Raw genomic sequence first — 15548 nt, forward strand, 5'->3', positions numbered from 1 at the left:
GTAAACTACCTGAAAGTGGCTTTTATTAAACTAATCTTCCAGAAATGCTCTTCTGGAAACAATCATTCAGTATCATTTAGACATGGCTAAAACTCTGAGGCTCCACATCTGTCTAGCCTGTTTCTCAGTTTGCTTGAATTTATATTGCAATTATATCAAATTTCCACTAGATGGAAATATGCCACAACCACCCCAGAAGGTTAGAGATCCAAACAGAAGGGACATTTCACTAGCAAAGAGAACTTAAAGGAAGGTTGAATAAATAGTAACTGCTGGAATGAGCAAGGCACCCAATGTATGCTGTGTAAGTGTCAGCAATAGGAAGGAAAGTTGTTTCCTAGGGTTAGTTATTTGGGCTTTTGTATTGTTTGTATTATATTAAGATTTCCTGTGAGTATATTGTTTGGTTCTCTATATAACATATAAATGCAAGAACATTAACTTTTTGCCATGCATATAAATAAATTTATCTTTTACCACACCGACAAAGGGATTAATTATCTTAAATCCACCCTTTCTTGTAACCATAGTGAGATTCAGCCCATGCACAGAGGGCTGGGGAATATTCTACTCTGTGTACATATTGGTAAACTGGATGATAGCAGAGTTAAAATATTACAGAAATCCTCATATGAATCCCCAAGTCAAGCAAGATTCCAGCACGTGAGAAAATTGATTCTCACAAATGAGAAACTGGATCAGTAGCCAAGTATGTGATTGTAGGGAATGTTTCTGGATCTTCTGATGGTAAATTAGCTGAGTACTGTAGATGCAAGACTAATCTGATGAAAGGTGTCTATCTCTAGGTTGGTGATTTATTGTTTGCTAGCTAAACAATAGAAAAATGTAAACCCCACACAGTGATTTTGAACTAAGTATAAAAGCTCCTTATTCTTTTGGTTCCATTACTGAAATATAGTGGAAAAACAAGGGTATAAATGATAAACTTTAAAACAGCTGCCTACAGGATCCACAGAAATGAAATCTGATCAAAATTGTATTTATTATATTAACATAACCACAGCAACAAAATTTGGGAAAGAAAGAGTAAACTCACTGCCTGAGAAATAGCTTGGGGGTTGGAGGGAAACTAATTAAACATTCTAAATTAAATACAACTTTGTTTAGTCTGGCCAGCATTTCAGTCAATTGGATACTATAACCTATTTTTATGTAAATTATTATGCATCACTGTGCATTAACGTCTCACGGCTTGGAGGAAAGAGCTGGGATTCTCGAGCAACTGTTTTTTCAAAGTTTTACAATTTTACAATATTTGTGAGGGAATGTGGATGTAATCTAAAAGTGACTAAGCATTATGTTCAGAAAATATGATTCTGTAAAAGGATAGATTTTATAGTTATGTTGATATAAAATTTGCTCATTTTTCAACAATACATTACCCAAAAAGCAATGCATCTATAATAATTATTTACTCCTGGGGGAATTCTGTGCCACTGCACATGCACAGAATTTATGTCCCCCGCAGATTTCTTTGCTTTCCTGCAGAAAAATGACTTTCTGACAGGGAAGCAAAGGGAAGCCACGAGCGATCATGCGACCCTCCCCAGCACTATGTTTTGGGTGCCCAGGGCAGCCGGCAGAGAGGTAAATCACTGTGGGGCAGGTGGTGGGACTGGGGAAGACATGGCTGGTGGATCCTACCCTGGGGAAGACGAAGTCATGTCCTCCCCAGCTACTAGTCCCGGCTGGGCTAGGGAGGACATGACTTCGTCTTCCCCTGCATGGCAACCTGTGGCTGGGTCAGATCCACCCCCAGATTTCTCCTGCAGCTTCAAGAAGCTCTTTTATCCTCCCCCCTTGCACTCATCGCTTCTCAGCTGGGGGAGGGGGGGAAGAAATCCTTGTACAGGGCACTGTTCCTGCATCTGCCCAACCCATGCATCCAGACCCCCTCATACCCAAACCCTCCCACCAAACCTCACCCCACCTGCATTCATAACCTTCCCAATGATCCTCACTCCTCCTGCACCTGAACCACCCTGACAAGTCACCTGTAGCTGGATACCCACCTCATTGAGCCCCACTCCCCCAGCATCTGGACCCCCTACTGAGCCCCCCCACAGACCGCCTGCCAAACTCTCTCCCCCTTCACACCCAGCCCCCCTCACTAAGCCCCAACCACGTTCACCTGGAACCCCCTGCAGAGTCCCATTACTGTTGCACCCAGAGCCCCCCCTCAACAAGCCCCTGTGCATCCAGATCTCCCCCCACCCCGGATCCCCCACTGAGCTGCCCACACCCAGATTGCCCCCCCCCGAACCCTCTCAACTCACACCTGGATCCCTCCCACATTGAGCCCCTCCACACTTGGATCCTTTCATGCTGAGCCTGCCTGCCCACACCTTGTGCATCTAGCATGGAGGGGCAGGGCCCTGGGGTGTTTCTGGGGCAGGCCCGGTCCTTATGCTGTATCAGGGTTGGGTGCAGCCTCACCGCTGAGTCCATGTCCTGTGGGGGAGCTGCACAGTGATCTCCCACCTCTGTGCAGCCAGTGGCCTGTGCTCCCCAACGCCATGCTGGAGCCTCCACATTTATTTGACAAAAAAAATTTGCAGAATTTGGCATAATTTTAAAATATTGTGTGCAGAATTTTTAATTTTTTGGCACAGAATGCCATCAGGAGTAATAATTAAATTGAAACAGAAACAATTATTTTAAATCTGGTTCCTCAATGCATATAGTAATACTATATTTACATGTATTTACTAAAATAGCCATACGCTTGGTACATTTATGTGTAATATATTAATTGGAGTCGAGTTAATTCTTGAAGTTGGGGTTGAGTAAGTGATAGGCTGATAGTGAGGATGTAATGGCTGAAGTCAACTTTTGAAGACTTTTTTACCCTTTTTCAAGTCAATTTTCAAGGCACCTTTTTCAAGTCAATGGACAATTGGTTTTATGGGGGAAAAACTGTTAGTTAAAAGCTGTAATAAATCATATATTTAACACTGAGTAATTCTTCCTCCCTCTTTGCATATCCTTTTGTTCCTTCACTTCTCTTTGTTCACTGGAATTTCTTACCTGCAAACTGCAGTGCCAGCTTGGTTTCCTGCTGAGATGCATTAATCTATGGCATTAGAACACAGAAACACTGGCTGCTGCAGCATTTATTTCAGCATGCAAAGCTCCAGATACTCATTTATGTGTCTTCCTGGTGTGCTGCACATAAGTATGTTTATTTAAAAAGGAAAAAAAGTGGAAATTCATGCAAAGTGCATTAATATTTAGTTGTATGGGCATAACAATTCTAATACATTTCCTTTCCCCTCCAATCATATTCCCAGTCTGATCCTTAAAATGGATTCTTCTGCACCTTTGACTGATGCATTTTTAAAGTGAATGCTGGCTGCTGGTGCTGTTAATGGAATGCTCCCCAGATACTTGCCCTCCTGTCCTTCCAGGTGACCCTGAATCTCTCTCATTTTATGGGTGATTATCTCTGTCTGCTAATGGCTGGCTGTGGATCTTTAGTCTGGGAGACAGTTATTGATATCAATAACTATCTTTCTTTTTTTTGAAGATTTACATCGGCCAGTACTTCATCTTGATGCTTGCCTCATCTATGTGCAGTATCATATCCTTTTATTTAAAACTGCGTGTGTAGCCCACAGCGGTGTCAGCAGAATGCTTTTGCTTGCAGTATGAAAGTTGAGGAAAAATACAGGGAGGACCAAAGGAAAACATGGAAGCAATCTTTCTTTTGGAAAACTAATCTTAATTGTACTGATTTTAAAATGGCTGTACTCGAAGAACCATCCTAACTATGCTTTAAAATTAAGATTCAGAACAAGTTGTTCTGCTATAATTCCTAAGCAATTAATTTTTGTTGTCAACTACTAGTGTTATATTTTAATTTGAATATTAATAAATGACAGATTGCGCTTGTGACTTAAAATTTCATGCCTATTCTTAAACAAACAAAAAAAAGTGTTTGGTTGAACTGCCAAATCCTCATTATGTAACTGATCCTTCAAATTCATGTTGAAGTCTGAACATTGATGGAGCTGTTACTGTACCTGAATGAACTTGGTGACTAGGAATTTAGTTTATAACGTTGTTAATTCCATCAGAAAATTATTGGCTGATATTTTCAAAGCAGCTCTTAGGATTCAGTTCATGTGTTTTTCTGTCTTGGGGAAAAAATCGAGATTTTGAAAAATTTCACATCCCAATTTGTGACTCAGCCTCAAATTTTCAGAGACCTGGAGGAAAAAGATCAGTTTGTGTCAATCAAAATGTATTGTTTTGAAATTTTCGAGTGTTTCATTTTGATGTTGATTTAAAAAAATGTTTTATTAGCTTAAATTTGAAAATGTGTTTGTTTTGAAACAAAAAAATTGAAATTTTCACTTAAAAATGACAAAATGGGATATTTGGGAAAAAAAAGTTTTGAAATTTATTCAAAAGTTTTTTGTTTTTTTTTTTTAAATGAGAAATTTTTTGAAACTGGCCTTTTCCTGTGAATAGCTTTGGTTTTGATGGATCAGCATTTTTGACTAAAAAGGTTTGGTAAAAAAATTCCCAACCAAACTCTGCTAATGAAAGATGTGTGTCTAAGGTCCTGATCCTGCACCACTGAAGTCAGTGGGAACAGGATAAGTCCTCCGTATCTTTTAGATGTCTTTGAAAATCTTGATAATTTTATATTGAAATCAAAGGACACTGCTGTGAGAGGAGTATGCGTGTATTACAATCCCCTTCCCCCTCATTTGAAATGGACCTTTTGGACTTTAGCAACATTAAATGAAAATTAGTTTCCCTAAGTGTGTTTTTCCCCATTTTCTTTAGTTTTTGTCTAGAAGCCTGGGCTGCTGAAATAATGTTTTTTTTGTTTGTTTATGTGAAGGTATTGTATGTAGTGGAGAAAGATGCACAAATAGTAAATGCTTTTTGAAAATGGATATAATATAACAACAAAGGGGTTGAATGTTGGACCTTGGAGCCATAATGTTGTTCCGTTGAAGTGAGGCAGGGTCTGATGCTTTGTTTTCCTAAATATAGAAGAATGTAAACATGATTTTGTTGGTATTTTTTTCTCTTCCTTCTCTACAGGAGAGATCAAACACATTTTAGAAAATGAACTTCAGATTCCTGTATCAAAAATGTTGTTAAAAGGCTGGAAGACTGGAGACATAGATGACAGTGTAAGTTTTTCCTACAGTTTTATCAGTGAAGTGATTTAAATGTTTGAAACCAATAAGTGCTTGTAAGTGAGCATAACACAAGCACTGTTGATTTCTACATTATTTTGATTCTAGTGACATTATTAAAGAATCAGTTCATTTAAAATGTTGCAAGTGGAATTATGCATTATTTACCCCAATATACGTTGTCCGGTTGATAGTATTTGCATGTACAGTCTGACATTGGTACCTGTAAAATGCACATTATTAAATTAGCAATAAAGTAAAGAATTCCATCTTCAGGCAAAATTCTTGGTTATACCATTGTTTGTAAATATGTATCAACAGCTTACTGGGGAAAAACTGAACTCCGAAGTTTTAAAAACAAACATTGATTAATCAGGAAATGTTCAGCTAACATAAAATGGAAAAAAAATCTAAACAAACAAAATAATTGGACAGTTAAGAAATAACAGAATTCAGCTTTCCCAGTCAACTGTAACTCTGTGCCATGCTGAACAGGATATATATAGCGGATGGCTATTGCATTCATTGTGCCACAAACATGATCTCTGATTATCCTTCAGTTCATCTTCCATTGCCAAGACTGCAACACCAATATTTTAAACCTCCTACATATACAAACAGGAGTGGCACCAGGGTTTCTGACGCCCTAGGCGGACGGCCATTTCGCCGCCCCCCCCGCGGGTCCGGTGGACCTACCACAGTCATGCCGGCGGACGGTCTGCCGGAGCCTTCAGACCAGCGCACCGTCTGCCGAAATGACTGCAGCAGCTCCACCGGAGCCTTTCCAGCAGCGGACCGTCCACCGGCATGACTGCGGTAGATCCACCGGACCTGCATGCCGCCCCCCCCCCCCAAAATTCTGGTGCCCTAGGCCATTGCCTAGGTCGCCTAAATGGTAGTGCTGGCCCCGTATACAAACCAATGATCTACCATATCTAGACTTGCATCCCACCTTAATTTGCACAGTTGGTATGAAAAGAATCAACTTCTGTAAACCAATTTAGTTATCTATATAAGTCTGTACGACTGTTCATTTACTGTTCTTCTTAGCCTAAGGGAGCTCCTGTTTTGTCTGCTTGTCTGTATTTTAGAAAGGATTCTCCTACAAACGTAGTAGTTCACTATGGCAGATCAATAAATTATTTTCAATATGTGTATTATAACTAATTTTAAAAAATCAAATAATGTTTTTAAAAAAGGCAAAAGATAAAAAACCCCCATAATCTACAGTTCTTGAACAAATGTTTTCTTTTTTTCTGCAGACTGTTTTAAAAACTCTACACTTACCAAAAAATAACAGTCTTTATGTTCTAACACCTGATCTTCCGCCACCTTCTTCAAGTAATTCTGGGTAAGGCTCTTTGTCATACATTTATGAATATGAATTTAGATGGTGCCTTATTTTATTTCTATGGAAAGACTGGGGTAAACTTTCAAAAGAGCATCTGCTAGGCCTCTAGTTGCATGCATGCAAAACTGAGTGTACATTTACATGCATCTGCACTCAGTAGGTGCAAACACTTTTTAATATATGAGCAGTGGTGCAAGTAGAATTTATTTCTTACTGGTATGCTGCACATTGGCGACTCATGGAGGGACACAAAGGAGGGACACCAGCTAAAGGGGGGCACATGACCTCTCCACATGGCCCCCCCCCCCGTGATTCCTCCCCAGGGAGGGAGCACTGAGGGGGCAGGGGCTCTGTCCTCCCGCTGTGCTGGATACGGACTTCTGAACCACAGGCGTCTTCGGAACTGCAGCAGTGAAAGGAGCAGAACGTGGGACTACTGGGCAGCCCCATGCAGGCAGCTTCTCTGGCATGGCTATGCCGCCCCCAGCCCTCCTCAGACAGACTCCAGACAGGAGATGCAGCTGCATGGAACGGATGGGGGTGAGACTGGGAGTGGTACAACCGTGCCGGAAGAGCTGCCGGCGTGGGGCCACCTAGCGGCCCCATGTTTTGCTCCTCTGTCTTTCCAGTATGGTGTACCGGCAATACATTTCTTAATGGTACGGTGTACCATACTGCCCTACTTGCACCACTGTGTATAAGTCTTAAGATTTAAACCTCAAAACCCATTTATTGAAAAGAAATTTTGCAAACACAAATTCTCTAACTCTCATCTGTTGTAAAGTCAGACTGTATAAATTGTATACACAGATTTTTGCTACTGCTAAGTGTGGGTAATGTTTGAGTGAATGCAATTTTTGTGCACACAATAGTGGATACTGGCATTCAAGGATTTATCATGTGATAGCAGGTATCAGAGGGGTAGCCGTGTTAGTCTGGATCTGTAAAAGCAGCAAAGAATCCTGTGGCACCTTATAGACTAACAGACGTTTTGGAGCATGAGCTTTTGTGGGTGAATACCCACTTCTTCAGATGCATGTGATAGCAGTTACTTTAAACATAAATATCTACAAATCATTACCAGGTCACCAGCAGTTTTGCCATCTTCCTTTCCAAATGGTTAAAATGTTACAGTGCTGCCCTCTCCTGTTGAACTTGTGGATATATGAGTGTATGTAGAGGTGCTGTATAATTCTCTTCAATAAAGGAAATTTTAAATTCTCTTCCATGTTACACTTTAGAGTGTTAAATCCTCAAATAAAGAGCTACTATGTTAAAATAACTTAGAGACATCAGTGGATATTGGAACATTTTGAAAATTAATACATTTATTATTTTCTGAAGAGTGAAATGTAATTCTCACTGCCATAAATGAATATTGGAGAGCCAGGATGAGTGAGGTAATATCTTTATTGGACCAGCTTCTGTTGGTGGGAGAGACAAGGTTTCAAGCTTATGCAGAGCAGCACTTCTTCAGTGTACTCTAAGTGTCACAACTAAATATAAGGTAGAACAGATTATTTATCATAAAGTAGTTATTATTCGTATACTTAGCCAAAAATTGTTTCCAAAATGTAGAACAATACATGTAACTAGTAAAAAAACTAGGTAACATTATTACGTTGCCACTAGGGGGTGCACAGTAATTGAGTCTAATAGCTGTAATTGTAGTCTAACTAAAAATCAAGAAAGTAGACAATTGTGAATTGTGAGTTGAGCCACATGTTGCCACTTGTTTGCAATTTATTCTTATAGTCTTAAGAAATGTAACCTAACCTTGTAACTGGATAGAAGAACTTTGGACTTTCTGCAGGAGAGAGTTGCCAACGCTATCATGTCACTGATGATCATGATTGAGAATCAGTTGGAAAAATAAGTCTTGTAGCTTAACTACTAGTAATGTATATTCCAATATTATCATAAGGCATTTGCTCACAAAAGTCTGCTTCACAGAGGCAATGAATAATACCCTGGCCTGGATTTTAAAAGTCATAAGGGAGTTAGCTACTCAATTTGCATAACATCAATGGGAGTTGAGTGCTTATTCCCTTTCAATCTCAGCATCTATGCTGTGTTTTCACACTGGTATATTAGTGGTTGGGGTACTTAAGAGCTGGTTTGGGCAATGATTTAAGGCTCCCAATTAAGCATTTAAACTAATATGGTAACTGTGAAACAGCCTCAGGGTTGGGGAGGAAAGGGGTTAGATGGTAGAGAAGGAATGAAAAATACAGGTTTGTACATCATCTTTAAAAATCTAAAGATTAATTTTCCTCCTTTCCTCACCCTTTTATGGATTGATATAGAGATATTCCTGTTTAGTTTGGGGGTTCAGCCATGTGTCGTTAGAGGTTGGTCATGCACCACAAAGTCTCATATCAAGAATGTCTATTAGAAAATAGCTTTAGCTCGTGTGTCCAGAGCTGTATGTTGAAGTCAGTGGGACTCCTCACATGGTTAAAATTAGGTATGAGTTTAATTAATGTGCTGAATCAGAATCTAGAGCCTTAGAAGCTTGGGACTAGGTTACAAGAAAAAGTGCCTTTCCTCATGTTATAGCGCCGTGGCTGTGATAAGTAGAGGCACTCATACAGGAATGTCCTTGCTGTTTTTTCAAAAAATGTGGGGCATGAGGACTGTCAGTAACATACTCTGTGATAGTTTGCGAACTTTTAAAATGCTCTTCACCCCATTGGACCACCAGAGTCAGACTTGTTAACCTTTTGGACATGGCAAAGCTCATCTATTTTAGAAGTGCGGGCATTTGGACAGGCCACACAGTGAGGGGTTAAGGGGTGATATTATTTATATTAGAGTTCGGTTTGTTGGTAGCAATTACAGTTGAAGTGCAAGGCAGTGAACAGTTGTGTAGATACATATAGTTGAAAAATGGTTAAATAGTGGAAAACTTTCAGTCTTGAATTTTTGAAACATCTTTTACCAATTCTATAAGCTGATTTAAAAAATGGTTGCCTTTCAGTCAATTTAGAAAATTCAAATCTTTTTGACCAGCTCTGGTTGTAATATTGAAAATTGTTTAATGTTGTAAAGATGCCCAGAGCTTGAGATGGCTGCTCCACTTTAAAATTTTATTTATTGTAATTGAAATAAACAGATTTTAAAGGAATGCTTATGAGTTCTGAGTCCTCTTTTATATTTTTGGATAAAAATAATGTGATGATAATATTATATGACCACTTGATTTGAACACTTTTAAAAATAATATTGCATTGCTTAGTAAAATCAAAGATTATTGTCACTACTTTACAGTTTAAACTTGTTGCTCAGTGGGAATTAGTTCTGGGTATTTTAAAAATAAATTTGGAAGCTTTGGGATAATAAATGATGATTAATTAGTGGCTACTTAAATGTGGATGATTTGAAGTTAGATCGTCTCCCTGAAGTCATAAATTCTAGATGAAAGGGGAAGCTTGCCACCAATTAAAGCATCAATGGAGATCAAAACGCATTTAATTGAGGCAATGTACCAAACGCAGTTACACTATATATTGCCTACTGTTAGGTCAGTGACAATTCAGATTAGTTTGACAGCATCCTTCTTTTAAGAAATACAGGTAACTTCTATCATTAAAATGGATGTTAAGGAACTTTGCTATGTATTCATGAAATCCATCTGGATAGCTATCTGTCAGTATTAGCTACTTATATGGTGACTGTTACCATAGTGTCTGTGCACCTCAAGCTCTTTAATTTATTTATCGTCACAATACGCCTTACAGTTGGGGAACTGAGGCACAGAGGTTAAATTACTTGCCCAAGGTCACACAGGAAGTCTGTGGTAGAAGAGTAACTTGAACTGAGGTCTCCTAAGTCTTAGACTAGCATCCTTACCGCTGGACCGTCCTTTCTGTCTGTCTCTTCAAATGCACTCCTGGTTTGTACTAGAGATAAATGATCACAACATATAATATCTTTAGAGTAGGGCTGTCAAGTGAGGACAAAAATTAATTGCAATTAATCAGGTGATTAAAAAAATCAATTGTGATTAATTGCACTATTAACAATGAAATACCATTTAAATATTTTTGGATGTTTTCTACATTTTAAAATATATTGAATTTGTTTAAAACACTGAATACAAAGTGTACAGTGCTCACTTTGTATTTATTTTTTATTACAAGTATTTGCAATATAAAAAAACCAAAAGAAATAGTATTATTCAGTTCTCCTAATACAGGTAGTGTAATGCAATCTCTTTATCATGAAAGTTGAAGTTACAAATGTAGAATTCTGTACAACCCCCCCCCCGCATTCAAAAATAAAACAATGTCAAATTTTAGAGCCTGCAAGTCCACTCAGTCCCATTTCTTGTTCAGCCAATCATTCAGACAAACAAATTTGTTTACATTTGTAGAAGATAATGCTGCCCACTTCTTGTTTGCAATGTCACCTGAAAGTGAGAACATACTAATGTTTAGCATATCGGGCACATAAATATCTTGCAATGCCAGCTACAAAAGTGCCATGCAAATGCCTGTTCTCACTTTCTGGTGACGTAAATAAGAAGAGGGCAGCCTTATCTCCTGTAGATGTAAAGAAATTTGTTTGTCTTAGTGACTAGCTGAACAAGAAGTATGACTGCATGGATTTGTAGGCTCTAAAGGTTTTACATTGTTTTGTTTTTTGAATGCAGTTGTGTAACAAAAAAAAAATCTACATTTGTAGATTGCACTTTCACGGCAAAAAGATTGTACTACGGTACTTGTATGAGGTCAATTGAAAAATACTTTTTTAATCATTTTTACAGTGCAAATATTTGTAATAAAAATAATATGCACTTTGTATTCTGTGCTGTAATTGAAATAAATATATATGAAAATGTAGAAAAACATCCAAAATATTTAATACATTTCAGTTGGTATTCTATTGTTTAACAGTGTGATTAAAACGGTGATTAATCACAATTAATTTTTTTAAATGCGATTAATTTTTTTGTTAATTGCATGAATTAACTGCGATTAATCAACAGCCCTATTTTAGAGCAATGTGGTATTTCAAAAATCTGAGATTCCAGCCTATGTTATTTGACACACGTGTCCTTCTTCAAGGAAGACATCTGACTATAATTCTATAAGCTCCCACCTTGTTCCTATTCTTGACATCAGGGTCCTCCCGTCTCCTGTATGGTTTATGCACAGCGTCTCCTACAAACATACAGTTTTCATGATCTAATCTAATCTTCAAGGTTGGCTGAGTCATCTGAACACCTCCACTGATCAGGGCTAGTATCTAAACATTACAGCAAAGTGGTTGAACAGTTTATACAACAAAATCTGCCAAGATTTCTATTCTATTCTCCCTAGATTTTTATACCTCGCTCATCACCATAATATCTGAGTGCCTTCCAGTTGTGCATTAAGCAGTATGACTACACATCTGTCATGTGTTTGTTCTCTCATCCTCTCCCCTGAGGGAGAGGCGTGATCAGCATTGTCTCTTGTTTTGATAGTGTCTTTGTGTACGTGTGTTTTTGTGTATGTATAAAACACACACACACCTCTCGTTTGCTGTGTGCTTATACTGGAGACGATAAGGTCTAAGAAATGTGCTTTGCTTTTTGGAGTGGAAAGTGGTGAGGTCAAGGGTGGTCCTTAGTTCTTGGGGCAGTTTGCTCCACAGTCTTGAACTGCCATTAGAGACAGTTCTGTCTGCTGCACAGATGAGCTTTATCTTATGTATAGTGTTCCACTGAGCCAGAGGAGCAGAGTTCTCAACCATGCTTTTTTGTCCTAGACCTTTAGATGATCCTTTAGCTATCCTGGGCCCAGGTCATGGAGTGCTTTGAAGAGTTAAATTTGTTTAGTTTAACAAGGAGAAGGTTAAGGAATGACTTGATTACAATCTAGAAGTATCTACATGGCGAACAAATATTTAATAATGGGCTCTTCAATCTAGCAGAGGAAGGTATCATATAATCTAGTGGATGAAAGTTGAAATTAGACAAATTCAGACTTGAAATAAGACATATATTTTTAACAGAGTAATTAACCATTGGAATGATTGTGGGGGCTTGTGGTGAATTCTCCATCACTGACCACTTTTAAATCTAGAGTGGGTGCTTTTCTAAAATATATGCTCTCTAGAAATTATTATGGCCTGTATTATACAGGAGGTCAGACTAGAGGATCACAATCGTACCTTCTGGGCTTGGAATCTGCATGGACCAAGACTTTGAAGTTGAGTCAAAATTCTGTGGGAAACCAGTTTAGACATTGGAGGACAGGTGTGATATTTTTACAGTAACCGGTGTTGCTGAGAAGTGCTGCTTCATTCTGAACTAGTTGGAATTACCTAAGTGCTGAAGCCTTCATTCCCAGGTATATAGCTTTGCTGTAATCCAACAAAGAGGTGATGAAAACATGAATAACTGAGGCCAGGTCTTCATCTGCCAGAATGGGATGGAGTTTCCTGACCAAGTGATGATGATAGAAAGTGCTATTATCGAAGAGCTCAGTATCAGCAAGGAATCCAATAGTACTCCTAGACTATAGACTGAATTAATCAGTATATCTGATTATATATGTGTATCTTCATCCAAAGGAGAGAGCTCTGTATCTGCAAGTTCTTCAAAATAATCTCCTCTCCCCACCAGCATCACCTGTGACTTGCTCGGATTCAGGTTCAGCTAGCACTTCGTCATCCAAGCCACACTGGTCCATCTTGGTGGTAGTGGGATGGTTGTATGTGGTGAAGGATATGTAGAATTCTTCGAGTGATTGTTCATGTCCATTCCACCCAGGTGTATGTGCGCCGCGTGCACGCCAGTCAGAAGATTTTTCCCTTAGCAGCATCCGTAGGGAGTTACACCTTCATGGCATCCAATATAGGGCCCTTCCAACTCTCCACTCCCTCAGTTTCTTTTTGCCACTGGTGACGGCGAGCTGTAACTTCACTTGCTCCTGCAGCAAGCGTTTTAGCAGTGTCTGATAGCATATGGTGTATATGGTTTCTCAGTTAGTTAATAGTTGTTCCTTATGGTTATAGTTAGTTGGTTTCCCCCCCACTCCCACAAGTTTCCCCTCCTGGGGTATGCCTGGGTCTCCAGAGTTTAAGCTCTGCGAGGCCTGTGGCAAGTTTATGCCAAAGAGTGATCCTCACTCTTCCTGCTTGCGGTGCCTTGGTAAGAGTCAGCAGAAGAAGTGCCATATCTGCAAGGGTTTCCATCCCAGAACCCTCAAAGACGGGGAACAGAGACTAAAACTTCTATTGGTGGAGGCGGCTTTGAGTCCACACTCCAACCCGGGACCCACTGAACCGGCATCGAGCACGTCCTCATCGGTGCGCAGCGCTCTGGCACCATCGGTGTGCAAAACGGTCCCGACTAAGGACTCTAAGGCCCCCTGGCACTGCCACAGCTTGGGCCATAAGAAGTAGGCCTCAGCATGGCACTGCTCTTCATCCCTGGTGCCGGTAAAGAAGAAGAGGCAGGTAAGAGGTCGATCACCCCTCTTGAAACCTAAGGGGTCTATGGTGTCCAGGAGTGTGTCGGGACAGACCGCCCCTCCTTGCTTCCGCCCAGGGTCTCATCGACTCCTGCCCCAGCTAGGGTCCAGTTGAGCCTGACCCCTCCTCAGTCCCTGGACCACCAAGGGGACATACAGTTACCATCGACGCCAGAGGTGTTTGAGGTGGCCACAGACCTGATGCGCCTCCCTGTGCCATCCATCTCATAGAGGAGGGACAAGTTGACAGTGACCGTGCACCCCCTGTTCCACTCCAGGGACAAGCCAGCCATGAGGGCCCACTGGTCTCCATCACCAGCACCCCTGGCACCGCCTGTGCAGACAGACAGGCTGCACCATTCCCTGGCTTCGTGGCTCCACTCACCGGTGAGCCAGGGTACTGCTCCTCCGTGGCCCTCCACCTCTGACTCTGAATAGGACTCTTATTGCTCCAGCAGATCACGGAGCAGGACGTCCAGGTTTTGACGGAGTCACCAGCCATATCCAGCACCGTGGCAGCAACAGTGGCAGCCGTCTGCTCAGTGGCCCTTCTGGACACCCTGGGCTTACCAACAAAGCCAGAGCCAAGTCCACATTCCGAGATCCAAGACTGCGTCGGTGTCTTCGGCATCCTTTGTGCCACAGACAATGCTAGCACTGCCGCCAGCAGCACTGTCTTCCGAGGGAGTGGCACCGCTGGCACAGCCAGCTCCGGCACCGTCTCTCCAGGCAACGGCACCACCCAGGGCTCCAACTTCGACCCCACTGGCACCATCAGGCTCGGCACCACTGGATTTGTCGGCCCTGGCACCAGCTGCCGTGTCGAATCCCCCAATAGCACCGGCACCGTAGCTCAAGTACCATGTGCTGAGGGATCCCAAAGGGGCTGAGGATAGCGAACAGGGCCTGCTACCCATCCTCATCCTCGCCTGATGAAGCGGTCGCGAGAACATTGATGGCCCCAGCTCTCGAGGACAGCCATTTTCTCCAGCAGCTATTGAGGCAGGCTGCACAAAGCCGGGGGAAACAGGTTGAGGTGGTGGAGGAGGATTTGGACCCTGTTGTGGACATCCTTGCTCCCTCTGGCCTATCCAGGGTTGCTCTGCCACTGATCAAACCAGTAGTTGACATATCCAGAAATCTGTGGCAGACCTCCTCATCTCTGGCCCTTATGGCCAAGAAAACCGAGAGGTGTTACTTCATACCATCTAAGGGGTTTGAATACCTTTGTACCCATCCTCCCCAAGACTCTTTGGTGGTCAATGCGGCCAATCAGAGAGAGCACCAGGGGTTCTAACACTCTACCCCTAAAAATATGGACGCCAAGAAGCTGAACTTATTTGGCCAAAAGGTCTATTTGACCGGGGGCCTGCAGCTCCGCATAGCCAACTAGCAGGCCATTGTAAGTCACTATGGACATAACACCTGCTCGACAATGGCTAAGTTTGCAGAACTCCTGCCTCAGGACTCTTGGGTGGAGTTCTCCGCACTTGTGAAGGAGGGGAAGTTGGTTTCCCTGGCCTCTCTGCAAGCGGCGGATGCAGCCTCGCGCACGCT

At 41.3% G+C, this 15548-nt stretch overlaps 1 protein-coding gene across 3 annotated transcripts in view; it reads left to right on the plus strand.

Annotated features, from left to right (window-relative positions):
• FAF1 (Fas associated factor 1) overlaps positions 1–15548 on the plus strand; it is a 318043-nt gene that overhangs the window by 79689 nt on the left and 222806 nt on the right. For all 3 annotated transcript variants that reach the window (XM_050961673.1, XM_050961674.1, XM_050961675.1), the window contains 2 exons: positions 5080–5171; positions 6440–6528. In XM_050961673.1, the coding sequence (XP_050817630.1) occupies positions 5080–5171; positions 6440–6528 (181 nt within the window). The remainder of the gene's footprint in view (positions 1–5079; positions 5172–6439; positions 6529–15548) is intronic.

This window comes from Gopherus flavomarginatus, chromosome 7, assembly GCF_025201925.1.
Source record: "Gopherus flavomarginatus isolate rGopFla2 chromosome 7, rGopFla2.mat.asm, whole genome shotgun sequence".
NCBI classification, from domain to species: Eukaryota; Metazoa; Chordata; order Testudines; family Testudinidae; genus Gopherus; species Gopherus flavomarginatus.